This window comes from Macrosteles quadrilineatus, unplaced genomic scaffold (genome assembly GCF_028750875.1).
Source record: "Macrosteles quadrilineatus isolate MER2022 unplaced genomic scaffold, UCM_ALF_1.0 Scaffold_7__1_contigs__length_78375512, whole genome shotgun sequence".
In the NCBI taxonomy this organism is placed as follows: domain Eukaryota; kingdom Metazoa; phylum Arthropoda; class Insecta; order Hemiptera; family Cicadellidae; genus Macrosteles; species Macrosteles quadrilineatus.
The window spans coordinates 70,799,393-70,827,137 of NW_026542600.1; the positions used below are offsets into that span (position 1 = coordinate 70,799,393).

General features: G+C 35.1%; 1 protein-coding gene across 5 annotated transcripts in view; it reads left to right on the forward strand.

The window, feature by feature from the left end:
- LOC128997930 (probable nuclear hormone receptor HR3) overlaps positions 1–27,745 on the forward strand; it is a 118,167-nt gene that overhangs the window by 81,249 nt on the left and 9,173 nt on the right. For all 5 annotated transcript variants that reach the window (XM_054423771.1, XM_054423770.1, XM_054423769.1 and 2 more), the window contains 4 exons: positions 13,127–13,354; positions 20,708–20,894; positions 23,369–23,553; positions 26,807–26,971. In XM_054423771.1, the coding sequence (XP_054279746.1) occupies positions 13,127–13,354; positions 20,708–20,894; positions 23,369–23,553; positions 26,807–26,971 (765 nt within the window). The remainder of the gene's footprint in view (positions 1–13,126; positions 13,355–20,707; positions 20,895–23,368; positions 23,554–26,806; positions 26,972–27,745) is intronic.

Consider the following 27,745-nt stretch of genomic DNA (forward strand, 5'->3'; position numbering starts at 1 on the left):
TTATAATCTAAATAATTATACAGATATACCTACACAAATAAAGTAAATTATTAACAATATATTTAACATCTGAATTACACATAGTAATTAATTTTTATTAGTCCCATTTAGTGAGTTTAAATAAATAAATAACATCAATAATCAAATAATTTTAATTAATTACGTCCATAGCTATTAAATATTGTAATATATAGTTCTATCAACCACTGTCCCATTATATAGCAAGAAGAAACGTAAAATTTATTTTGTAGGTACATATAATTAGGCAGAAATTGCACCGTTCTTATAGAACAACAACAATACACAGACTTTGTTCAATGGTAGTGTAATATATGCTTTAATTACTATATAATTTGAATGATAAATTAACTAATAAAAATATAAATTATTTAATCTTTCCATCACGATCAAATTGTACATAAACAATATCGGTTGAATGTTGGATATAAATAATCTATGCTTATAATTCATTTTGTACGTCCTAATTTATATATTATAAGAATTATATACATAAATAATATCTTATTGTTATCTCTTTGCATTATAAAAATATACATAAACGTGTGCTATCCATGAGTAGAGGGGGGTATTAGGAGGGGGTGTGGGGCATTGCTCGGTTGTGCTATTTACAACAGTTCAGTGACCGACATCGTCCTTACCCCCCCTCCACCCCCCCTCCCTCCCGTACACTACTATACACGGAAGTCTTCCAATCCACACTGTATACTTGATTAATTTATTGTTCTTTAATGGCCTTCCATTATCGATTTCTATTTTAATCTTGAGTTCGTTCAATTTTCAGATTGTATCTGCCTTTTGTTTTTATGGATTTTATAAAATTTCCTATTGTGAAATGTAAATTTATTTATCGGTTTTATGGATCTCATAAAGTTTCCTATGGTGAAATGTAAATTTATTTTTAATCAATAATTTTTTAATTCTTTATCGATTTCTATTTTAATTTTGAGTTCGTTCAATTTTCAGATTGTATCTACATTTGTTTTTACGGATGTAATTAAGTTTCCTATAGATAAATGAAATCTTTTTATCGTTTTTATGGATCTCATAAAGTTTCTATGGTGAAATGTAAATTTATTTTTTAATAGCTAGGCCTGATTCTTTGATTCATTATCGAATTCTATTTTTATCTTGAGTTCGTTGAATTTTCAGGTTGTATTTGCCTTTTGCTTTTACAGATATAATGAAGTTTCCTATAATAGTAAAATGTAAATTTATTTTTTAATGGCCATTCATCATCGATTTCTATTATAATCTTAAGTTCGTTTGGTTTTAAGATTGTGGCTGCCTTTTGTTTTTATGGATTTCACAAAGTTTCCTATGGTGAAGTGTAAATTTGTTAATGGTAGGCTAATTTATTATCAAATTTTTATTTTTAACTTGAGTTCGGTTAGTTTTCAGATTGTGCCTGCATTTTGTTTCGTAGATTTGACGATGTTTCCTATAGTGAAATGTATTTATTTTAATGGTCATTCATTATCGATTTCCATTTTAATCTTGAGTTCGTTTAGTTTTCAGATCGTATCTGCCTTATGTTTTTACGGATTTTAGACCTACTAAGTTTCCTATAGTAAAATGGAAATTAACTGCTCTTTTACTGGTTATTCAATATATTTAAGTTTCTTTATTTTCAATTTTGAATTTGTTTAATAGTCAGTTTTATGGATTACATTAACTTTGGGGTTGAGAAGTGGGGTTATTGTTCTTCTAATTGCCATAGCGATTTCTATTTATATTATTCTATATGTTACGGTAGCTATAGGGTTTTGTATGATTATATGTGGTTGGATACTGGGTTTTCCACACGTTTGACACAAATGAAGAAATTTCTCAATTCCATTAACGATTGTAAATACGTTAAAAAATGGTTTATGTGTATTTAAGCGTAGTTGTGCTGTTTGTTACGAATGACATTTAAAATCCCGCATATTCCCATGAAGCTGTTGTAATTGTCACATGTTATGGAATAAGTAAACTGCTGTTTTCCTTTTTATTTTGATCGAAATTTGCCTACTTTATTTCGTATTAATACTTTACTAAAACACACACTACTACCTTTCATGTAGCAGCAACCCTATGAACTCGATATGTCTAATGTTATTTAAATGGAGAATTCATCTCACATGTTTAAGGAAATATTTTAATCCAATTAGGCAAATCGAAATTCGCTTAGTCTGCAGGTTTGCTGTGGTGGTGATATTTGTTACATAAAAGAAAACTTATATAATATTTGTTATGCTTATACTAAGGAAAAGTTCTCAATTTAATTTATACGAGGCTTTATTCTTCGTACTCCTACGGTAACTATATTCCTCACTAAATGATTGTATTCTCTGGAATAATGTAACTATTATTAGCATTGAGGCGTTTCTATTTATTTTCTATTTGCAGAAATGGGAGTTCCAAATTTATTAGAGGATTGGCTATCCTTAAGCTGCGCTTGGATGATGCAACATTTAAAAATATGTTACTAAATTAGCACAAACCCTGATATCACCTGTCTAGTGTTAATATTCTTAATAGTTAATAGTGTTAGGCTTAATGTATGAAATTGACCCACTACTCTTGTCCTCTCCTATCCCCAGTAGACCCACGATCTTTAAGATTTTTAAGGTTCTACATTTTATTTATTTAGAACGGATCGCCGGAATTTTATCCCCCTGGAATTTTACCCCCTGTGCAAAGCTGACATCACTATGACGTAGTAACCTGAGGGCTCTAAAGTTTGTTCGCGGGCTGAATTTTACCCCCGCGGATTTGGGAGTCTAATGAAAATAGACTGAGCGTGATAAATTAGATTAGCAATAAAAACCGGAATTTTACCCCCTGTCTAAATAACTAGCGTTTAGGCAACTGTAGTCTAGATGTACGGCCCGGATTTTTACCCCCGGACTTTTACCCCCTGGCCAGATAAAAAAAAATATTGAGAATGATTAATTTTCTTCTTTCAGATTTACGTAATTTAATTGTAAACATTTTATTATTAAGTAGCCTTATCTTAATTTGTTTCTATTCTCAACTTAGTAAACAGGGTTCGAAGTTTAATTTTGATATTCAGGATTTGGGTTTGGTTGGGGCCAACTGTTGGTTAATAGGCCTATGTATGTATAATAAACTGAGTATCTCATTTAAATGACAATTGGGTGAACTTTTCGTATTATACCACTGTGGAAAAACAATTAATTTTGTTTCTGTTTGTACAATAACACATGCCTTTTTGTTTCTTCAGGCACAAACCATGAGCTTTTTATGGTTTGTACAGAGAAATGTCATCGAAATACCTGTTGTAAAATGTAGTTTGTTGGCATCCGGAACAAAGTATTCGACCAATTGTTGTGTTACTACTGCAAGGAAACCCATATGTTTGTACAATACATATTAACCAACAGTTTGTCCCAAAAATACAATCCCGAAACTCGAATATCAATATTAAAATTAAAAACTTGTTTGGTTGGTTAAGGTTACAGATAAATTAAGATAGGCTACTTTACAATGCTTACTATTAAATTAAAACTGAAAGAAGACAATGAATCATTCTCGCTTATTTCTATTTCTGGCCAGAGGGTAAAATTCCGGGGGTAAAAATCCGGGCCGTACATTTTGAGCTGACCTCATGAAGGGGGTAAAAGTCTGGGGGTAAAATTCCTGCCCGTACACTCTAGGTTTTTATAATTTGATGTGTTCTGATTAAATTCACAACCGTGAAAATATGCGTTTAATTCCACCTTTAATCCAACGAACTGATGTTGTGCAACTCGAAAGTTCGCGGCCGGAATTTTACCCCCTGGTTTGTGACGTCAGTTTTGCCCAGGGGGTAAAATTCCAGGGGCATAAAAGTCCGCTACCCCATTAAAACATGCCATAAATGTATACTGTAAGCGTCAGTCTAAGAAAATTCAATAATTTTCCTAACTAATTTAAGTGTTTATAATTAATGTACTTTCTTCAACTCAAACAAAGCGAAAAAATAATAATAATTAAAAAAAATAATAACACAGTCTATAGTAAACCTAAATCATATTTTATATTTGTACTGACTGACCTTGATGAACTTAATTTGCAACTAGTTAAAATTTTATCTTCTGTAGTAATTGCTTTATAGTGTCGGCAATACCAAAATGCTGGACATTTTCCCAACTTACTGTAGTTCACCATCAGCAGCGTTAAATAGAGTGTAGAAAATTAGTACATCGACAAACATGGTCAATGTTAAATCTACTTACTGATTTATCTTTGGCATTTTCTAATACCAGAAAATTCGGCCTACCTACCTAGATATTTATTCTTATTGTGGTAGGGGATAACTGTGTCTTCGTTGTTTCTATGGATTTCAATATCCAGTCATGACTTCGGTGTATAAAACCACAGCCTACAGAAAACGTAATGAACAGATAATTTCTTATACGCAGCAATTGAATTTAAATATTACAATCGTATGGTAGAAATATTACATGCAACAATACTTAACCCTGTTGTAACTATAGGTCTATAAATTATCTGTAATCGCAGAGCAACAGCAGAAAATTAACAAGTTTAACAATACTTTATCCCTATTGTATAGCTCTGTAAATGAAAAATCTTTGTGACCGTAGAAAAACAGTAGAAGAATTACAAGCTTAAAAATACATGACTATATTGTAAGTATAGCTGTATAAATAAACAATCTTTGTGATCGCAGAACAACCATAGAACATTTAAAAGGGTAACAATACTTAACCCTATTGTAAGTGTATCTCTATAAATAAACAATCTTTGTGATCGCAGAAAAACAGTAGATTAATTAATTACCTACAAGCTTAACAATATTTAACTGTATTGTGAGTATAGCGCTATAAATAAACAATCTGTGTGATCGAAGAAAGAAACAGTAGAACAAACTTAATAATACTTAGCCATGCTGTAAGTATGACTATGTAAATGAACAATTGTTGTGATCGCAGGAAAACAGTAGAACATTTACAAGCTTCAACAATACTTAACCATGTTGTAAGTATAGCTACGTAAATGAACAATTGTTGTTATCGCAGGAAAACAGTATAACATTTACAAGCTTCAACAATACTTAACCATGTTGTAAGTATAGCTACGTAAATGAACAATTGTTGTGATCGCAGTAAAACAGTAGAACATTATCAAGCTTAACGGTATTTAACTCTATTGTATTGTAATTCACTAGCAGCCAAACTAAAAAATCATATAATATACATAGTAATGTCAATTGTGATTTTACGAATGTCATTTATTAAATTTCCTGCATAAACTGTCCTAAAGACTACATTAGCAAAACCACAAATTTAGAGTTCGTATGAATGGCCACAGATATAGTGTAAACTATCCTACAAAAACCTGTGGCTATTCATGCGAGAGAGCATTCTCAAAATTGTCAACAGTGCTATTCACTAAAAGGAATAAGAAAATTGGCTAAAGACGTATGAGACATAAAATTAAGACAATCAATTAGCTCAGCAAAAGTGTGTTAAGAGTTTATTATTTATAATGAAACAGCCGTTTGGTAATACTATGAAGAAACTAACTCTATTGTAAGTATAGCTCTATGAATGAACAGTCTGTGATCGCAGAAACAAACACACAACACACGTGGCCCTACAAACGCAGGTGCTGATTGTAACGCGATTAACGAACCTTAGGTCAATTTGCTCCTGAAATGGCGTACGTCACGCTCTTCACTCGGTAATGAGAAAATCGCGACGTTAATGGTGTTTAGAAATGTCGACACGAAGTCCAAACAAACAGTATTGAAAATAATGAGTTTTTGTGATACCGATTGGTAGAACGCGTATGATGAGGCACGTTTGTGAACGCTCCGTTAAAATTTGTCCCCCGATTTGGAGTTTCGCAGTTACAGCCCATTAAAAAGGTCGAGGTTTGTGAAGTTTTATGAGGTGTTAAAGGGAATATACATTCCTGAGGCTATTAAGAGTTTCGCGAGGAAACAGCTTATTACGCACCCAAACAGACGCATACGCCAACGGTTCCACGCCACTACCATTGACTATATATAGGTATATATAGTCAATGCCACTACTTTATCAACAAACTCAATGCGTTCAAATTGTAACCTCTGAAATGCTTCTGAACATTCGTAATACAAAATAAGGGTTAGCCTCCGTCATTGAAGGCAATGCTGCATTCTACAGAACGGCTTCAACAAGTCCGAGGAGTTGGTCGTGAAGTGGAAAAACATTTTTTTCACACCGGGATCCTCTAAGTTAAAAGTCCTGAGCTACACAGCTCTTAAGAAGACGTAGATTATTTTAAATACGATGTACATTGTATATACGGTACTTAAATGCTTAAATGTATATTTAAATTGTTTTAGATAATTATTTTGTTGTGTTATTTTAATTTGGAGTTTCCCTAAAACTGCTGTTTTTTTATCACCCCAAGATGAAGACGATATTTTCTTATCACCTGTTAAAGGTTAAAGCGGTGTTTTGGGTTCGTTTCCCGGTTCCGCCACATTAAATATATCAGTACAATTACAATTAAATTTGTACTGTACATGTTTACCAATTGCTACGCTTGAAACTACATTAGTGAGGTTTGAAAAAACACTTTAACCTTGTAATGAACTACATATTTTGTCATACTGAATCCTAATTTAATCTAAAAACCAAAACTGATTGAAACGCTACTTTTACTATTTCATTTACGTTATGTCTTGATACAGACATTATAACATCGCCCCTGTCCGTTAGACAACCATTTGTAACGTGCATATGCCAATTATATCCCAGATTAACAGTACAATCCGTCTAATGGGCCTATGCTAATTAATATCATGCAGTATACACTGAAGCATAGATTTAGTTGATGATTAAGTCTACTTATGATCTATGTTATGTTTATTTGTTATTTATATTTAGTACCGAGGGAAGAGCATTATGCTCGATGTTTATAAAAAATAACAAATCAGAAACATGTATAATATACCTGTAAAACATGTTTTCATTACGAACACATTTCTTCAAACACTTTTTGAAAACTGCAATGAGACAAAATGGTACACGTATTTTATCAGTGGAACCTCGATAAGAAGACCCTCAATAAAAAGTGGTCCTTGATAACAAGTGTTTCTAATACCCTTGATTTTATATTGCCCTTAAATGCATGTTATTGCAAACCTCAATAAGGAGTCAACCTTGATAACAAGTCATATTTGATCATCCCATGAGGGTCTTCTTATCAAGGTTCTACTGTTCTTAGGTTTAAGTCCGATTTGTATTGCTTATTATACAAATTGTATTTGTATGCTCACATTATTTATATTTTTATTGTTCTATGCAGTTCCCATAGAGTTAAGTAGCATTGGTGCACTTTTTAACAACAGATTCATTGGTTAGATCTTAATAAGATTCGAGAACCTTCTACACTACAACTAGTTTTTTTTAGTTTTGTTTGATAATGGTGTAACACTGTAAATGTAAATGTAAAGCCAATATTTGTACTATTGTTTTGATTTTCATCGAACATCCGTTAACAGTGCAGTAAACACGATCAACATTTCCTAAATTTGTACATATCTAACCCTTAAACATGACAAATAATATAATATAATTATATATAATTATAAATTATATAATTTAAATTCTGAAAGCTTTGTCATGAATATTAATGAAAATTAATTCACCATGAACTCAATGTAATATTATGTACTGATTGCCCTATATTATACTGTAGCCTATATATATATAGTAAATATATTAAATATAACTTGTATAACTAGAACCACATTCGCATTTGGAAAATAAAAGGTTTTAAATAATTATTATATAGTATATATGTAATTCGTTCAAAACTAAAAATTCTTGAGAACTTTTGGAAAACATCTCCTACGATGCATTGTAACTCCAATTCTCGCAAGTTCATCATTAATCAATACTCATAATTATAATCGCAGAATTTCGCGTTTTAGATGCAGCGCGTTTGCATTATTACCTAAAAGTCGAATAACACTATTCATTCTGTATCTTTATATTACTTAATAACTGTAAAATAAATATACAGTACATTTGTATTCGCTTTTACAGGTTAAACTTTTGCATGCCCCCACGTTTGTATTCAGAGAATTTTTAAGCAGTAGTAAACAATTAATAAGCTATTTTAATTATAAATTGTACAATTACCATATTAATTATGTCGTTTACATAAAGAAAACAGTATTTCGTTCTAATTATAACTCAATTGACCTTTGGACACTTACTTTGGCCATAGGTCTTGAGATTTCAACTTGCTGTATTATCATTGTTTTGAACAGCATTTCGAAATCTTTTTTTCCTCAATTCGGCATTTCATTAAAAAATATTTTGTATAAGAACGACAGTTTAACTATAGGATTTTTTTTTATTTAAATTCACTTTTACGGAACAATTCGTGTGAACAATAGGAAAAAACACGAATACTTATTGTAGAAAAATCTAAACAGTAGCGTAACCAAACATAGCATGCAAAATACTCTAATTCATAAGACTTGAGATAGAAGTATGACTGGATGCATAACTTACCGTAGCTAAACAATGGATTGTTATCAAAAATATTAATTTAGAAATTTATTATATCATTCTAAAAAGTTTGTTTGATTTCCTATTAAGTGTTTACTACTGGCCTAAATTAATGCTAATAACTCAAAACATTGAGGCATGCTGGATAATTTTGAATAAGTGATTGTTGGATTTTACCACTTTGTAATTCCTTTACAATTCCTTGACACATTGGGTACACACAATTTTCTTACTCCCCCACTTCCCAATTTTTAGCATACAAATTCGTCATTTTGTACTGGAAAATCCGTTCGAGAAGTGAAGTAATAGGTCTCCCCACCCCAAAACCGACAGTCTACTAAACTCGTAATCAAAGCAAAGACCACAAAAAAGTTACTTTACTTAAATCAAATCCCTTGTAACAGAAATAAATATAGCTTACTTAACTTCTGACCACAGTCCTTTACCATCACAAAGCTAACTCTGGGCCACAGTCCCCCCCGACGCAAATAATGCTAACTCACCTCCTGAACACTGTCCTCAAGCAACACAAATAATGTAGCTTACTTAACTTCTGACCACAGTCCTTTACCATCACAAAGCTAACTCTGGGCCACAGTCCCCCCCGACGCAAATAATGCTAACTCACCTCCTGAACACTGTCCTCAAGCAACACAAATAATGTAGCTTACTTAACTTCTGACCACAGTACTTTACCATCACAAAGCTAACTATAGACCACAGTCCCCTCCCAACGCAAATAATGCTAACTCACCTCCTGAACACTGTCCTCAAGCAACACAAATAATGTAGCTTACTTAACTTCTGACCACAGTACTTTACCATCACAAAGCTAACTATAGACCACAGTCCCTTCCCAACGCAAATAATGCTAACTAGCCTCCTGAACACTGTCCTCAAGCAACACAAATAATGTAGCTTACTTAACTTCTGACCACAGTACTTTACCATCACAAAGCTAACTATAGACCACAGTCCCTTCCCAACGCAAATAATGCTAACTAGCCTCCTGAACACTGTCCTCAAGCAACACAATTAATGTAGCTTACTTTTAAACTCCTGACCACAGTCCCCTCCCAACCCAAATACAGTGACCTTACTTAACTCCCGAGCACAGTCCCCTACCAACACAAATAATGTAGCTTACTTAACTACTGACCACAGTCCTTTACCATCACAAAGCTAACTCTAGACCACAGTCCCTTCCCAACGCAAATAATGCTATCTCTCCTCCTGAACACTGTCCTCACAAATAATGTAGCTTACTTAACTCCTGACCACAGGTCCCCTCCCAACACAAATACAGTGACCTTACCTAACTCCCGAGCACAGTCCCCTCCCATCATAAATAATTAAGCTTACTTATCGCCTGACCGTGTAAATTTTAGGGGTATTCGCTTGTTTTTCTTCTGCCCTTCAAAAGTCTCAAATCGGGAGATCTAAGCAGATTAGGGTTTACCAGTGGCATTTGATCATGTCCCTCCGCATTGCAATTCCTCCGCTGAGCAGTTCTGCCTCTCTGGTTACGAATTTCAAATACCTTCACTACAACGTACTCTTGGACGTTGTTTGATAAATTATGCTTAGATGAAAAATTAATATTACCAATTATATAATAATCTTTAGTAGTGAGTCCTAGCTATATTATTCTCCCAGCTGGGCTTGGTTGGTTTGCCGTTTGCTTTACACACAAACCAGATTACAGTAATGACATTGTTTTGTGCAAGCTAGTGCCGTGCGGTAATGGAGCGCTGGGTACGAATTTTAAATGAATTGTAAAATGTTCAGGCGGATAAAATATTACGCTAGAGTAAATTATATTTCAGCTGGTTTATGAGGGTATGGACAGAAGCACATACTATAATACTAACAGAAGCCTCAAAATTTCCTGAGTATTATAGATTTATCGCTATCTACATATTATGTTCGCAAAAAAAGTATTGTGTAATTTTGTTGTTTTTTATGTTAATAATAAATATTTACGTATAGGTTTATACAGGAATCGCGAAATTATATTATTTTATGGAATTACTCGGCGCCTTATATTCCTTTCTCCTTCCTCTGCCGCAACGCAGTTTGAAGTATAAGCTGCATTCGTAGTTCGAAGGCGTTCACTAACACGACAAATTTTGTACGAATTTCACTATTTAAAGCTTGCAGATAAATTTATGAGCATCGTGTTACGTTTAAAACTCACAGATACTAGTTTTCGAACGAGCGCCCTTTTCTAAACATCCAGTTAAAAACGTTTTGCGATTGGAAAACTGTGAACGACTGCACTGAATTTTAAAGTCACCTATTTTCCATTACGTTTAAATATATTGTTTATATATGCTAGAAAACCTATCGTGGATTTTCGCATGAGTTTGAATTGAATGTAACTACTGTAAACTTGCATAACATTATTAAGTAGGGAAACACCCGAAATCTTTGTTGGAAATTGGAAAGTGGTGTCACACATCCTTCTAGTTTTTGAACTATTAAACTTTTTTTGTATTTATAACCTAAAATATATTTCAAGTTGTTTCGAACATATTCCAAGGTTAAGTTAACTGATTCCAAGTAAAAAATCAAATCTTGTTCCAAACATAGATACAAATAAAATATTTTTATACGTTTCCATATTTTACCTGACTCAACATGCATTTGAATTAGTTAGGGCAGCTACCGTATTATGTTTTCCTCCCAAATCTTTATCTTAAATTTATTTTCAGAATCAGGTCGGTTCCAAACCATCCGGTTACTATATCACAAATAATAAATCACTTATAAATAATTTCACATAAATAATGCGAATCCCACAGCTTTAATAGCTCTAATTACTAAACCAATACGATAATTTCCAAATTTACGTAGGTATTTATCATTTACTTTAAATACTCAAATACAATCATCTTCATGGATCAGCTGTAGTCATTTTTTTCTACAAAAAGAACGCATATCATAAAGTTTACCACTGTGAAATTTTTCTTATAGGATAGTTGAGAGGAACATAACAGGTGTTATAGTTTTATAGTAAGCCATTCTTTCAGAAAACATTGTATGAAATAACGCAGTATTTTATGCCAGTAGACTCGTGTGACACAATTAAACCGATTGAATTTCCCATCTAGGGAATAAGCCACCTTGGATCTCATGGTCCCGCAACGAATTTACTTTTTCGTTTTGATTAGAGACCAAAAACACCATTCGTTCAAATTCATATTTATAGTGCACTATAGCTCGAGGAATATCGATGCAATTTCGATTAAAGTTGGTACAATCGTGTGAATCATCGAACGGGTTCGTAAATCAGCTGATCGGGCCACGGGAACGGGATTTTATGGTGTAAAATTGGGGCCCTCAAAAAACGAATTTCTCTCTAAACCATTTTGTAGATCTCGAAAGAACAAATGCTGCTTGTATTGTGTCTTAAAGTATTTTTGTACGGTTAAAATCCAGAAAATTCTAAATATACAGTACTGTAAATTTAAAATGATCATGCTATTCTCATGGAGAAGAGGCACTGTTTTAATAGGTAATTTTTAAGTGAAAATCCAATGAGGGAACGTATTTATTTATGCGACATTTGCTTAGTCTTCAGGTTTGTTGCAGCGCGGGTACGTATATATTTAGTCAACGGTCCTACAGTACTACTACTGTATGTACATGACGCGACCAGCTGTTGCTGTTGAACTGCTGGATTGGTGAAAGTTCCGCGACTTGTGTTGTGCAACTTCCAAGCGCGACCCGCCACCACTCATGTCTTGCATTGAGTTGTCTGCGGCCATTTATGGGTTTGCATCTTATAGTACGAAACAAAGATTCTTTAGAACGGTCAAGCGCTTTCTCTTAATCTTATTTGCTCAGAGTTTCAAACGCGTTGATCCAGAGGGTTTCAACTAATCTCAGAAGATTTAAGTTGTAGTTGTTGCTACTGGAGGAATCTTACTCCGTTCCCAAACCTTAATGTTTAAATCTAATGAACTAATGTTGTATTGGTGTAGGAGCAATTCTGGTTACTGTATTTCTGTGATTACTTCAAAATCTTATAACTAATGATTCGTATGCTAGTAGGAGCTGAAACAGAATAAAAGCTTAGGTATATGAAATCCATTTTAGTAATTTATATTACTGAACATATGGTTTATTATTGTGTCGGTCTGCTTGAAATTTTTGATGTATATGTTTTGTATACTCGTAACCTTTTTTTTGCCAAGATAAAAACCACTTTCACCAAGGATCAAATAAAAAAGCCATGGTTTGAACCTCGACAACAAAATAAACAGGATCGGCCCAAACAATGACCCTTGCACAACGCCACAATTCTCCAAATTTCCATTAGAATATTCGATGCTACACATCCACACCTGGAACTTTATCGGTTGAAGAGCTAATACATACAAGAAGTACAAGCACATACTCTTATCACAAAAGGATCTAACAGTTTAAAAAATTATTGAATCGCTGTATCAAAAGATTCACTCAAATCGAACATATTCTAAAAACTCGTACCAATTTTAAACCGATGTTGTATTGATTCTAATGTTTTACCCATACCGTTTGAACTTCAGCGAAATCTAATCGTTTTGTTTCGTTTGTTTCAGCTCAAATTGAAATAATCCCTTGCAAAGTCTGTGGGGACAAGAGCAGTGGGGTGCACTATGGGGTGATTACTTGTGAGGGCTGCAAAGGGTTCTTCCGACGCAGTCAATCTTCTGTTGTGAACTATCAGTGTCCGAGGAACAAGAACTGTATAGTGGACAGGGTCAATCGCAACAGGTGTCAATATTGCAGGCTACAAAAATGTCTGCGATTGGGCATGTCCAGAGACGGTAAGCCACTTATAATATTTAGTTGAATTATGACCGTACTGAGCTAAACCCTCATGACTTTTCTTGGGGTCTAATCACAACTACTTTTGAGATGTACCCAGGAATTAATCCCAAAATCTTGCAAAACAAACTTGACAATGAATGAAAATTTAAAGTAAAAAAATAAGTATTTATAATTATAGAATGATGAAATCTCAAATGTAGAATAGTACAAATTGCCGATAGTTAGTTAAATAAAACGGGGTTATTTCAATTATTTTTAAACTATATTGGGTTTTAAGGTGATATAAATTTTAGTTATTTTTTAGTTTAGTTGTATTTTAGTTACGTTTTATATCCACAATACAGTAGTATATTACGTTACTGAAAATAAGTGTTTGCCGGACGAGTGTGGTCGTTCCCGTGCGGGACGAAGTCGAGTACGGGATTACCATACGAGTCCGGTACACACATTTTGGACGAGTTACGTATGATATTTTACGCCATGCTAAGCTAACTTAACAATAACAAATCTATACAAATCCTTATTTATTCCCACGGACTTAAGAATCACTACTCATAACCTCTAAGAGATGTTATGTTTTTGTGTAAAACCACTCATTGCCAAATATAATCAGCTGATTGGTGTCCGGTAAAAGTTCATTAAAGTACAGTAGTACATAATGAAACCGCAGTTGATTAAGCTGGCGGCAAAAAAGCTGTTTTCTGGACTAATATCTTACGTAGTAAGTTCGTTAAAACAGTGTAAGCGTAAAAGTGTTTTATTTTTATATTTTTGAAAATCTCATACAAACCCTAATTGGGCCAAGGTATTCCAGTTCCTCTAATGCAACACTGTCGCTTAACTCCCACACTATAGTCTGTATGATGGAACCTGTGTACGTTTATTCTGTATTCCCAAAACAAATGAAGAAATGGATAATTGTTGTACTGTAGTTATTATTATATATAATATAGTTAAAAGATTTGGAATACACTTTATTTATTATTACCCGAAAATCATTACGTTATAAGTTTTTGTCATCAAATTAGTTGGCGTAAATCAGTAAACACTTAATTTATAATTCGTATAAGTGTTAGCATTTTAGGTTACCGTCTATTTTCTATGTTTCCTGCTTTGTATTGACGAACAAAACAGATAAATCGTGTCAACGATCTTAAAGAAAAGCCATTGAATGAAATAAAGAGTGAGTGGACAACGAAACAGATGATAAACGGTCAACGAACTGCCAACCCTGTTATCAGTAAATTGCCTACGTAGATTGCACGACGCTTGACCGCGTACGCCTAACGTTTCCTCCATGGGTCAGTATACCAGAATCGCAGAATCAGAATCCCAGCATCACAACGCGTTGGTTTTACATCGAAAATAGTAGATAAAACATGAAAAGAACATATATGTAGCTAAATGCATCAACTCTAGTTCACTAAAAGGCTGTTGACATATAAAAGGGGGTTTCAGATTTTCATTCGTAACCAGAAAGATTTAAATAACAACATTTAAATAATGCTACAAATTTGTCAGCATATAAACAGTTGGGTAAAATGATAGCCATGACTTGGCTACTCATGATAGCTTACAGAAAAATATATGTACATTAAATTTCACATGCTATAAAATGCTATGTTCTTAATCAGTTTCATTCTAAAAATTATCTCAAAATTCTTTTCCTGTCATATAGATGGATGTAAGTCAACAAAGCCAAAACTGCTGTTAAGATAAGTAACGCCATAAAATAAACAACACTTGATACCATTTCTCACGCCACCTGCCGGTGCTAGGTGGCGTAGCGTGACGTTAGAGTGATGTAAATACCAACAGAACAACATGCTACCCTCACCACAATCACTAGTGATAGTTGCTAGGTGGCGTAGCGTGACGTTAGAGTGATGTAAATACCAACAGAACAACATGCTATCCTCACCACAATCACTAGTGATAGTTGCTAGGTGGCGTAGTGTGACGTTAGAGTGATGTAAATACCAACAGAACAATATGCTATCCTCACCACAATCACTAGTGATAGTTGCTAGGTGGCGTAGCGTGACACATCGTGACGTCAGAGCTATGTAAATACCAACATAACAACATGCTATCCTCACCACGTCACTAGTGATAGTTGCTAGGTGGCGTAGCGTGCCGTTAGAGTGATGTAAATACCAACAGAACAACATGCTACCCTCACCACGTCACTAGTGATAGTTGCTAGGTGGCGTAGCGTGCCGTTAGAGTGATGTAAATACCAACAGAACAACATGCTACCCTCACCACGTCACTAGTGATAGTTGCTAGGTGGCGTAGCGTGACACATCGTGACGTCAGAGCGATGTAAATACCAACATAACAACATGCTATCCTCACCACGTCACTAGTGATAGTTGCTAGGTGGCGTAGCGTGCCGTTAGAGTGATGTAAATACCAACAGAACAACATGCTACCCTCACCACGTCACTAGTGATAGTTGCTAGGTGGCGTAGCGTGCCGTTAGAGTGATGTAAATACCAACATAACAACATGCTACCCTCACCACGTCACTAGTGATAGTTGCTAGGTGGCGTAGCGTGCCGTTAGAGTGATGTAAATACCAACATAACAACATGCTATCCTCACCACGTCACTAGTGATAGTTGCTAGGTGGCGTAGCGTGCCGTTAGAGTGATGTAAATACCAACATAACAACATGCTACCCTCACCACGTCACTAGTGATAGTTGCTAGGTGGCGTAGCGTGCCGTTAGGGTGATGTAAATACCAACAGAACAACATGCTACCCTCACCACGTCACTAGTGATAGTTGCTAGGTGGCGTAGCGTGACACATCGTGACGTCAGAGCGATGTAAATACCAACATAACAACATGCTACCCTCACCACGTCACTAGTGATAGTTGCTAGGTGGCGTAGCGTGCCGTTAGAGTGATGTAAATACCAACATAACAACATGCTATCCTCACCACAATCACTAGTGATAGTTGCTAGGTGGCGTAGCGTGACACATCGTGACGTCAGAGCGATGTAAATACCAACATAACAACATGCTACCCTCACCACGTCACTAGTGATAGTTGCTAGGTGGCGTAGCGTGCCGTTAGAGTGATGTAAATACCAACATAACAACATGCTATCCTCACCACGTCACTAGTGATAGTTGCTAGGTGGCGTAGCGTGACACATCGTGACGTCAGAGCGATGTAAATACCAACATAACCAGGGCCGGATTTCCCAATAGGCCCGGTAGGCCCGGGCCTATGGGCGCAAGGTCCCAGAGGGCGCACGACCGAGAGGATTTTTTTTATATCTAAAAATGAAAATAAATAGTCTTAGTTGATAAAAAAAAACTGCCTGTTTAAGCGTTATGATTCTGAGGTTCATAAGAAGAAATAATTGTTAGGAAACCTAAACTATTTTTCGGAACTACGCATCAATTTCGTTACAAAATTGGTAGCGAACACCGGTTATACGGGAGTAGGCTGTAGGGATGTTGACGTTGACGAGCGCCCTAGCGGTACGCATCGTATTGCCACTGCACTGCCACTATGCTGGCTCGGGCTCGGTACTATCTGATCAGAGTGATTAGGGGGGCATGCGTGGTAGACATTGTTACCACCCTCACTTCACAAAACAAAAGTTATTAACTAATAAAAATATATAATACGGTGTGATGAATATGAAATCAACAATGAATTTACCTTTAAAATTTACGAAAAAATATGAATTTCAGTTTGCATTAGATTTTAGAAAAATGCAATACCCTTCAAAGCACCATTAATGCTGTAATTTTCTCCTCAGACCTAAGAATCGGTATTGTTGGCCGGAATATTGCTCTGTTTTGCTTTGGAAATATAACCTAGATCATTGAATAGTCAAAGCCTAGATGCAGTACAACTAAGGGAGTATGTTTTATCTATGGTACAACCATAGGTTAAATGTAACTCACTCAAGTCGACTTCTTATGACATTGTTAATTCAAAATTTGTCAATGTCTAGTTTATGTTGGTGACACTTGATGTTAGTTATCACGTAATTTTGTTTCTATTATTTTTGGTTTAGTTCTGTGATGTGGGTTTTAATTTATTTTAATATAAACAGGAGACGACCAATTTTTAATGATTAGATTAATGTTTTTTTTTATAAACTAGGTTTAAATATAGATAAAACATACTCCTTAAATAAAAAGAATTGTTTTCAGCTAGGCTAATCCAAAACGATGACAAATCTACTAAAGGAGTATGTTTAATCTATGGTATCACGTACTGTATGGAGTTCATGTTTTTGACCCTGAATTGGAATCAATGGCCATGTTTTTTTTTTTTCATGAATGCTCGGTGAGTTGAGTTGTTTTGTTTCAGTTCAGTCCCACGGCGGCCACGGCCACAAACGTGAGCATTTAGTAAAGGCATAAATTTGCTTAAAGTGTTTAAGACGGCATTTTGTTAATGCTAAACAAGTCAATTCTTAAAAAAAACTTGCAATGCAACGATTCCGACGAAGAGTGATACTCAAGCAATTAACTTAAGCCTATGGTCGTGATACAGTTTTTAATAAAGGTTTGAAAGAAAGTAACTGTGACCAGACTAGGGGGCGGAAAATTGTTTTGGGCCTAGGGGCGCAAAAATGCTAAATCCGGCCCTGAACATAACAACATGCTATCCTCACCACGTCACTAGTGATAGTTGCTAGGTGGCGCAGCGTGCGTGTTAGTTTAATATCAGCAATCAATTTTTAGCATACAATTGAAACCAACGTGAATTATTCATGTATCCTTTGCACTACTAAGGACATTTCACTATCAAACAATTACAGTAAACAGGGATTTTTTGTTTATTTATCGTCTATGAGCACATATTTATCGTTTCTGAAATTTGAATACAACACAGCCGTGATTCTAATTTTAATGTCAGAACACCTTAGGTTTCAGTTTCAATTGTCTTCAATTTTGAAGCAAATGACCTCTCTCCAGAGGACACTGAAATGCCAATGTGAAAATCCTTGCGTGTGGTGGGAGGGCTGTGAAGGGTGACTGACCCTTCTTGGCACTCTTCTATTCCGTTTTATATTCCCTTACTTCAGAAAGGTATAACGTTAAAATTTACATTCAACATTAATCTAAAATATTCCTTAATATACTTATCATTGCGTGCATAATATACAAATATAGCGTCGCATTGTATAACAGTTTTTATGTTTTATATTAAGTCTAAGTTAATCTGTGTTAGATCCTCGGATTATTTATTTTTACTCCCTTCTTTTACGTATTCATAAATATAACGAAATTACAATTGTAATATTTTTACCTTAAGTTTTGATTTGTTTATGCCATCTGGCACAATAAAGGGGTTGTAAATGGAAAGGCGAATAGCGTGTGGCAAGGTGGAACCGGAAGTAAGTTTCGCGGGGTGGTGGGGGGGAGGGGCGAGCGTTGACCTCCCCTTGTAAGCGCATTTACTTGTGAACTTTTCATAAGTTGCTAATTAAATGTTTTATTTTTGACGGCAAAATGAGAATATGCCCAATTAGCGTTCTTAAATCTTAAGTTCCTCGTGGCAATTCCGGGTTCAGGACCTCGGAAGTTTCGGCAAAGAGTTAAGGGGGTGGTGAAGGGGTTAGAGCGTTGACCTAGCTAGGTCGGTGATCTTTCTTATCACCAACTTTTATCTCTACCAAAAACGCCGCTGGAGACTGGTATCTTTACCAATATTTTTGCACTCCTCAAAGTTTTAACAGGTTTCTTGAATTGTTAGCTAATATACAACTTTGATTTTCAGTATGGAGATATCTTAAGATACCACACTAATTTAAAGGTATCATCGGTAGAAATAACGTAATTCTAGCCTCCACACCGCAGCAAACCTGCAAACTAAGAAAATTTCAATTTACCTGGATATTCACTTAAATATTCCCTTAAAATTGTCGGATTTATTTTATAATAAAGTTTAATTTTGATGAGAACCATGGATTGGTGCTACGAGCGAGGTAATAAAGTGTGTATTTACCATGTTTTATCAAAATTTATCCCTAAACAAGCAAACTACAACAGTTTATTATCCTTAAGCATGCCATGGGAATTTAAAATTTACAGATATTGGAATTTTCCCCATGACCCATGACCGGTTTTGGGGCTTACAAAACCCCTAAAATATATTAAATTATATGTTTTTATTCTTTATGGAATAGTTTGGAAAAATTGGGAAAACTTTTCGCCTTTTCTCTTCTGGGGACAACAAAACAAAAAAGCAAATCGGTCCCGGGGCTATGTTTTGACTTAACATACTTTTAGTGAATTTTCCATATAGGGAATATTAGTGAATTTTCCATATAGGGAATATTAGCAAATTTTCCATATAGGGAATAAGCTATTCATATGTAAGTGTGTGTGTGTCCATTAGCGCGATAACTCGAGCAAAAATGATCCGATTTTGATGAAATTTGGTACAAACGTGTAAACCTACGTTTATTCGAACGAGTTTGCGAACCAGCATAATCGGACAATGGGAACAGGGGTTTATGGCGGGTTTTATGGAGGTAAAAATATATTTTTCCCATTTTTGACCTTAAAAACACAAAATTTCATCATTTCTCTCCAAACCGTTTTGTAGAGCTTAAAAAAAGAAATAATTTTGTATATTGAAGCATTGTTGTATGCCCAACGGTTACGGAGGTAATAAAAAATAATTTAAATTTAAAATTCCCATGTTATTCTTATAGAGAATAAATAAACTGTTGTAGTTTGCTTGTTTATGAATATATTTAAACCAAATTTGGAAAAAGCAGTAAACCTAGGTACTCACTAAAATTAATGTTAATTACATAGGAAATAAATCTGACAATTTTTAGGGAATATTTCAGTAGAAATCCAGCCAGGTAAACGGAAATTCCCTTAGTCTGTAGGTTTGCTGCGGCATGGTTTTTAGAGTTGATTGAGGGTCTGAACCCCTTCTTCATCAATCTGAAACCCCTCTTGGTCAACTCTATAATAATGGTCGGAAACTCATCTTAATATCTAGATTAAGGTTCTAAAACCCTTGTTGATCAACTCCGGTGTGGAACTCACTATGCTAGAGTTGGGCGGAAGAGGCTCACCAATAAATGGTGGAAGACTCAAATGGAAGTTGACGGAAGAGTGGGTTCTTTTACTCTTACCGGATTAATGTGTTTGTTACTTTTGTTGTTTTGAAGCCTATGAGGGTAGGAAATGCTCTCATAAATATGAAGGTGTCTTCATAAACCCACTTATGAGAAATTCACCAAGAATCATTGTTGTCAATGGTATAAGGTTCAAACCAAAAAACTCAAAACATTTCTTGCTTTGTCTTTGGTCTTTATTCATAATTTATTTTTAAAACTTTTATTACAGCTGTCAAGTTTGGGCGGATGTCAAAGAAGCAACGTGAGAAGGTCGAGGATGAGGTTCGATATCACAGGGCGGCACAACAACGTGCGCAGCAGGTTGAGATTCCCGACACTACAGGGATAACCAGCTACGGAGATGGACAGCAAACGCCTTCATCTACAGACAACCTCCACCTCTTCCCCAGCGCTGGGTACGTCAAACAAGCCATACGCAATGTATCTTAAGGTTTTAAACTCAGCCCTAGATGTCCAGATTGAAATTATTTTGGTTCTGGATGTCTGGATTTTGGATGTTTTGGCACTTTTTGCCTGAATATAATATTGGTGAACTTGGCCTAATATTGGTAACTCTCCTGGCTTGTCGGATGAAAATCCATATTTTTACTGCCATCATTCAATGACTGGAGTATATAATCCACCAGGCAATTATGGGAAGCGAACAAATTTTTTTTGTCTAAAACCTTGTTCAAACACTCTTCACAGTCTGTTTAGCATGACTTAAGTTTTTTTAATGTTAGACATGAAATGCTCCTGGTGATTATCTTATAAACAACTGTAGTTAAATGTATGAAATAAGTATTTCAATATATTCTACATTTAAACAAACATATCTGTACTAATAATAGATTGAACACTTTTTTACGACTTCAATCCTAGGCGTCTTTTTCTGATGACTATTGTTTCGGGACAATCAGCCCCATTGTTAAATCTTCTGTCTTATTAATTACTGTTAAAAGCATTGTTATCGGCTAACATGCATCGGTCAACTTTATTACAAAATCATCAAGATTTGAAATGGCGTCAACAATCAAAACAAATAGATTTCAGTACAATAACAAAGCAATCATTGTAACAGTTAAAAGTCATTAAAATCAAAGTATTTCCAATTTAAAAATTCCTCGACAGTGTATAAAAGGCCGGGAAGACAACCACGTTTTCAAATGGGGCTTCATTTTTTTAGCTTCGTAGTAATTCTTGAGCTCCTCTGGCAGTGTGTTATAAAACTTTGCTCCCATGTATGAGGGTTTTCTCTCAAAAAGTTTTTTGCGGTGATAGGGTAGGTTATAGTTCTTAGCAAACCTTGAGTTGTGTCTATGAACATTGCACTTTTTCGGAAGACCTTTCCTCATTGACAGCAGTACGGTTTCGTAAACAAACATCGACACCACTGTCAAGATTTTCTTCTCCGGAAAAACTCTTCTGCAGCTATCTCTCATTTGTAGTCCATGGTTCAAAGAGCTTCCTTTTGTAGAATGAATACCCTTTCAAGATTGCTGACTGAAGAGCCGCCCCAAAGAACCATTCCATATGTCATACTGCTCTCGAATAGCGCATGGAATGCAACCGTCACAGCCTCTGGGGTACCTATTGCTACAATCCTCCTGATAGCAAAGACGGTGCTTTTTAGTCTTTGACAGAGTGAGTCCATATGTTCTCGCCAATTAAGACCATAGTCGATCACTACACCAAGATGTGAGGTAGAATTGTGCTTTTGAATATTGTTTTTGTCGATATGATCTTGCCATCTCTAATTGTTTTTCAAACTCATTAATCTTAGTGTAAAGTTCTTCTTGTTTTTCTATAATTTTATTCATTTGATTAAGATCTGTCTGGTTTTCTTTGTTTGCAGCTAAAAACTTTTCTGGTTGTATATGGGCATCATTTACCTTAAGAGCCTTCTTTTTGTCAATTAAAACAAAACATTTACAAGTTAAATTGTTTCGTGTGAATATAAATGTTTCGTGTGACAGTGTGTGTATGCACTACATGTGGAATGCAACGATCAATGTTTTTAACAGTAATTAACAAGACAGAAGATTTGACAATGGGGCTGATTGCCCCGAAACTATTGTCATCAGTAAAAGATAACTAGGATTGAAGACGTAAAAAGGTATTTAACCTATTATTAGTAGGTACTCTATCAATCCAGGAGGCAAAACATGGATTAAAAAAATACATATATCTGGCCCATGCTAATACTTGTATTTAAAAACAATCAATTAAAAAACAAAATACAATTAATTTGACTGTCCAGATAGTTAAAAACCTTTCCTCAGTTATAATTTTATACCTCATTAGTTAAATCTTGTTTCGTATATTTTACGAATAAAACATCCAGTTTGGAATTTCACAATGAATGGGGATTGTATATCATTCAGGAAAAATGTTCAAAGTGCTGTAACTATTAATCGAGAATCATTGTTCATTTTCTCTTTCTTGCAGGTTCATGCAAGATTCCTTGCTACCTCCGCTTTCAGAGAGGGAAAACTCAAATCGAAAGGATCTCCTGCTGTAAATCTTACCATTCATTTTATCATTTACAATTTTATGCTTTGTTTTGTTGACTTCTTCCTTTTACTTTGCTTTCCTCATGACAGACCCCCCTAAACGTTCCTCAGACCGGTTCAACTACTTCTATAAATTGGATTTCCTCTGAATATTCTGCGATTAACTGAACTCAATAACATTTTTAGGGCCAATTTCATTTTGGGGGTTTCACACGACTCCAGCATTTTATTTTGATTGCAAGGTTTGACTATTAACAAATATTTTGTACACAATGTCTATTAATAGCAAACCTCTGGTGTGTGAGAGGACCAATATAAATATTCTCAGTGTTAAGAAGATCCAAGATAGCGAGTGTAGCACATGTGTGATGTCGCAGGTATGCTGGAGGGGGAGGAGTCTACAGCCCCGGCACGTACGGGATCTACGAGGGACACGGAGGTGGTCAGATACAATATCAAGACATCAGTACCGACCCTTGTGGAGTGGACAGTACGACGTACTACCCTGATACGATGCACACCGTAGATACGTCCAGCATAATGGGCACGACCATCCCCACAGGTAAATCAACTTAATTGACCGTCAACTACTATTTGACAGACATTTGAGATGAAAAGTAACGAGGTACTAAAACTTCTAGAAAGTTGAGATTTACAAGTAAAAGAACGGTGGATAGTCTGTAGCGCCCTTGAAGAAAATTGAACCCTTAGGGATCACACTAGAGCCAAAACGCACTGATAGCCTCTATGTTAGCTCACTGCTATTTAGCTGTCTTCCCGTGAGTGTATTCGTTCAGAGTGGAGCCTGAGAGTTACATTGATAGATGGAATTAGCAACTGCTATCTCGGTTTTTTACATAGCTTTGTATGCAGTCGCTATTATAACTAGGTTAGGCGTGAAGTAAACTAGCAAATTATTTGAGATATCAATTGTGTTTAAGAGCGCTGAGAGCAAGGAAGGTCTTCTAATACATAGTGTGGATAACTGTAAAAACTCCTTCTAAACATGAAATAAATATTAGGTCTTTAATTTAGGAATCTTGTGAGGATATTTCAATTGATCTGTCTTAGTGATAACATTTTCTCTTTGGTACATAACACATTTTTCCCAGTAATATATGGGTCTATAAACAGAATATTATGTAGTATAGTAGATTTTTTTAAACACCAATAAACTTTGTCTCGTAAATTTTATGCTTACAGATTTTTACAGTGAAACCCCAAGTTAGTGTTTTCCTGTTGCAAGTAATTATAGAACTGTAACTTTTCAAATTAACCAGTGGTTTTCAAAGATTTTAATGTTAGAGGTGTTATCCTGAAAACCACAGATGTTTTGATTTTTAATTAGGACCTTAAAAAAGAGGAAAAGCAGTACCTCACAAATGGATCTTTCTATTTGGTTGTAATAATTTAAAATTTATCAGAAGTTGAAGAGAAGACATCAACCTAAAAGTTACTGGGTATACTTGAGTGGGAAAGGGTCAAACCAGACTCAAAGAATACAATAACTCTTACCCAAATTAAATCTTCAATCTGTCAGAAACATTGTAGTCTTCAAATATTTGAGTATATTGTATCACTTATCACTTTAAACAAACATACTATAGAGGAGTCTCCACACAATGTATGACAACTTGTGTCAGGATGAACTATTTACCATTCAGGTAAGCCTGCTGTCCCAACAGCGGTCTTCAAAACATGACCTATGTGCAATCTATGATATAAATTATTTTATACACTGGGAGTTAATTGGTTGCGCTCTTTCAACTTTAAACCAATTTGAAATTTTTTGAGTGATGTTTTGGATAGTTCATTGATGCAAAATTTCACATTGACCTCCTTGAAGGGCAAAATCTCCTCTTCCATATTTTACATTATATTTTTTATTTATTTATCGATGAAAACCCCTAAAAACATTTTGTCCTTAGTTTTGAATAATCCTCACTAATTATAGTTTTGTACTATTCTAAAGTTTATGTTGACGAATGCTAGCAGGAGTTGTATATTTATAAATATACCTGTTTGCATGACAGCTTTTATAGTACCTGAGTGGTTTTGGTTGGTGAAGTGAACCAAAAGATTTATGGGGCCATGGCTCTGATAAATCTATACATGCTGTTATTCTAACATTGTTGGCTGAAATAAAATGTTTTATCTGGTAAATGGGCTGCCTTCCTTTATATTAAAGTGGTTTTAAGTTATATTAGTATGTAAACAATCTAATTACAATTATTGTGTTTGGGGGATAAAGTTTTCCAAGGTTTAATATACTTAATAAGGCTTAATTTAATCTTACTTACCAGTTAAGCTATCGAAATAACTTAAATAAAAATTTAACATTAAATATTAAACGTTTGAGACTTTTATTGATCAACTTTCATTGTATTAAAAAATAGTAATGTGTTTTTTAATTTCAATTGATCTTCCGTGAGTTAGATGTTTCAAAACTAAATTGAGTCTAATAGTCGTTCAATTCGTTGTACAACTTATCGGAATTGTGCAAATACGCTAATGGTTCGTCCAAACAATAAGATCTCAACCAGCTTCAGTTTCCTCCAATCAGCTAGTTCAAATCTGACACCATCCAGCACAGTGTTCTTTATTTTCCTCATTACTATTCTAGCCACTCAATGCAATAAATAATTGCCGGGAGCTATGATTTATCCTCACATTTTTATTGGATACCGATGAAACGATTGTCTCATAAGCCCCTGTCACACAGAGCTGGTTTTTTCACCGCTAGTAACTAGCAGCTAGAACCAGCATAAAACCGTGTGACTGATTCTCCAGCTGCTAGAAACACTCGCATGAGCTGGTATCTCTAGCCGCTGGAGGGTTTAAACAGTTTAATATTACAAGCGCTTGAAGAGTCACTAGCAAGTCATTTGACCATCCAGCTGTTATCTCTAGCGCCATTCCAACTCCGTCTGACAGCTAGTTCTCGCAATAAGAAAAGTGAATTTAATGCATTTGAACTAATCAAGAACAAATTTAAAACTTCATGTTTTTCATGCTTTGCCATAATTTTCTCGTAGTTACGAGTGCTACATCTCACCTATATTAACTAAATGAATGTGTTTTTTTGTGTTGATAATAGATAAAATAACTTTTGTTATCGGCATACCACAACTTATTCGATTTTAATTTGCTAATTTACATGCCCGTAGTAGATATAAATAATAGTGTTTATATATACAAATTATTTTTTTTCCTTGCACTCTTTTATTTTTATGATGGCTGATCATAGACAGAACATAGCTTCTAAAACCAACATACGACATTATTTTTGGTAACTACACACACACGGTCCCAATGGCCCATTTACATCACCAGACTTGTAAGTTGTAGCGCTAGTTCTCCAGGTTCGTCTGACAGGACTTCTAGCGTGCTGGAGAACTAGCTGCTGAAACAAGCTCCGTGTGACAGGGGCTATAAGGATGGGGACTGGACAGTTTATTGGATACTACAATGAAATACTGTCTCATGTATTTAGGAAAGGGAGGAGCAGTAGCGAGGAAAGTAAAAAACAAGGCACTGTTGTCTGAATCGAAGTAGCTCTCTTGAACACTACTGGAGATGGTTGGAGACCTTAATGTATGGACAACCCGCATATTTGCACAATTTGGATAAGCCATACAAAGAATTCAACTAAACTCAATTCATTTTTGAAACATTTAACTCGCCAAAATGCTCACTCATACAGTCAATAAGTGTTTGTAGATATGACAGTTTTAAGTTTAAACAGCCAATTTAGTTGGGTTGGCAGCCTGTTAGCTACTAGTTGCTTACTAATCGTTGGGTGCACTCTATCTAAGGTGGTGGTAAATGTGTGACGACGGGGCCGGGGCACATGGCACCGCGGGGGGCTGTAGGGACAGTCAAACTGGAAGCAGAGTCGGGACAAGGTGAACCCGCTTCCCCGCTCGTCACCTTTGTAGATAGCACCACATCTCGTCAGATGGAAGAATCGTCTTTACCTCGTAAGATTTGCATTGTTTATTCATGGAAATTGAGTGTTTTTCCTCTGTTAGACAAAATACAAACTCCTTAAAGTAGAGTCTCAATTATTTGTTATCCGACCGCAGCAAGGTCGTGTTTGAAATCTAATAAATGTTCACCATTGTCACCCCTATTTGAGGCTTTTAGTTTGTTTTAAATGGGATCTTTGACTACTGATACAAGTAGACAATCCATCCCCATGTTAAACTTGTTGCCTATCATAAAGTACTGTCAAGTGTAGGTGCCAAAAACCAGACAAATATGTTTGAGTATCAACAATTAACTGCTACAAACTGGTTGTTTTGGTATACCCACTGCAGTGTACAGTAATACCACACAAAATAACACACGACTTCTTGATCAGCACCTGGAGGATCAAATAAAATGGAAGGTTAGATAACCAAAGATTAGATAATTGAGACTCTACTGTTCCTTTATTTAGCTGACTAAGGAACTTTGAAATATTATACTTGATTAGAAACAGTTCTTTATCATTTCTGTGGGAAGTAAAAATTGCATCAATATGCATTCAATGCCCTGATAAAAATAAATCTTACTTCTGTTGAAGAATTATTGTAGACAAGTATGAGTTTTGCCTCAAGCTAATTATACGAGGCATTGATTCAACTCTATAATTCCTACTATAGGAATAGGAAAACTGGTGGATTACAAGAGTGACAATTATTGTACTTCAAAATTATTACTTTTTTCAAATTAAAAAACTTTGAATGGTGTTATTTCCCTACACTTATACC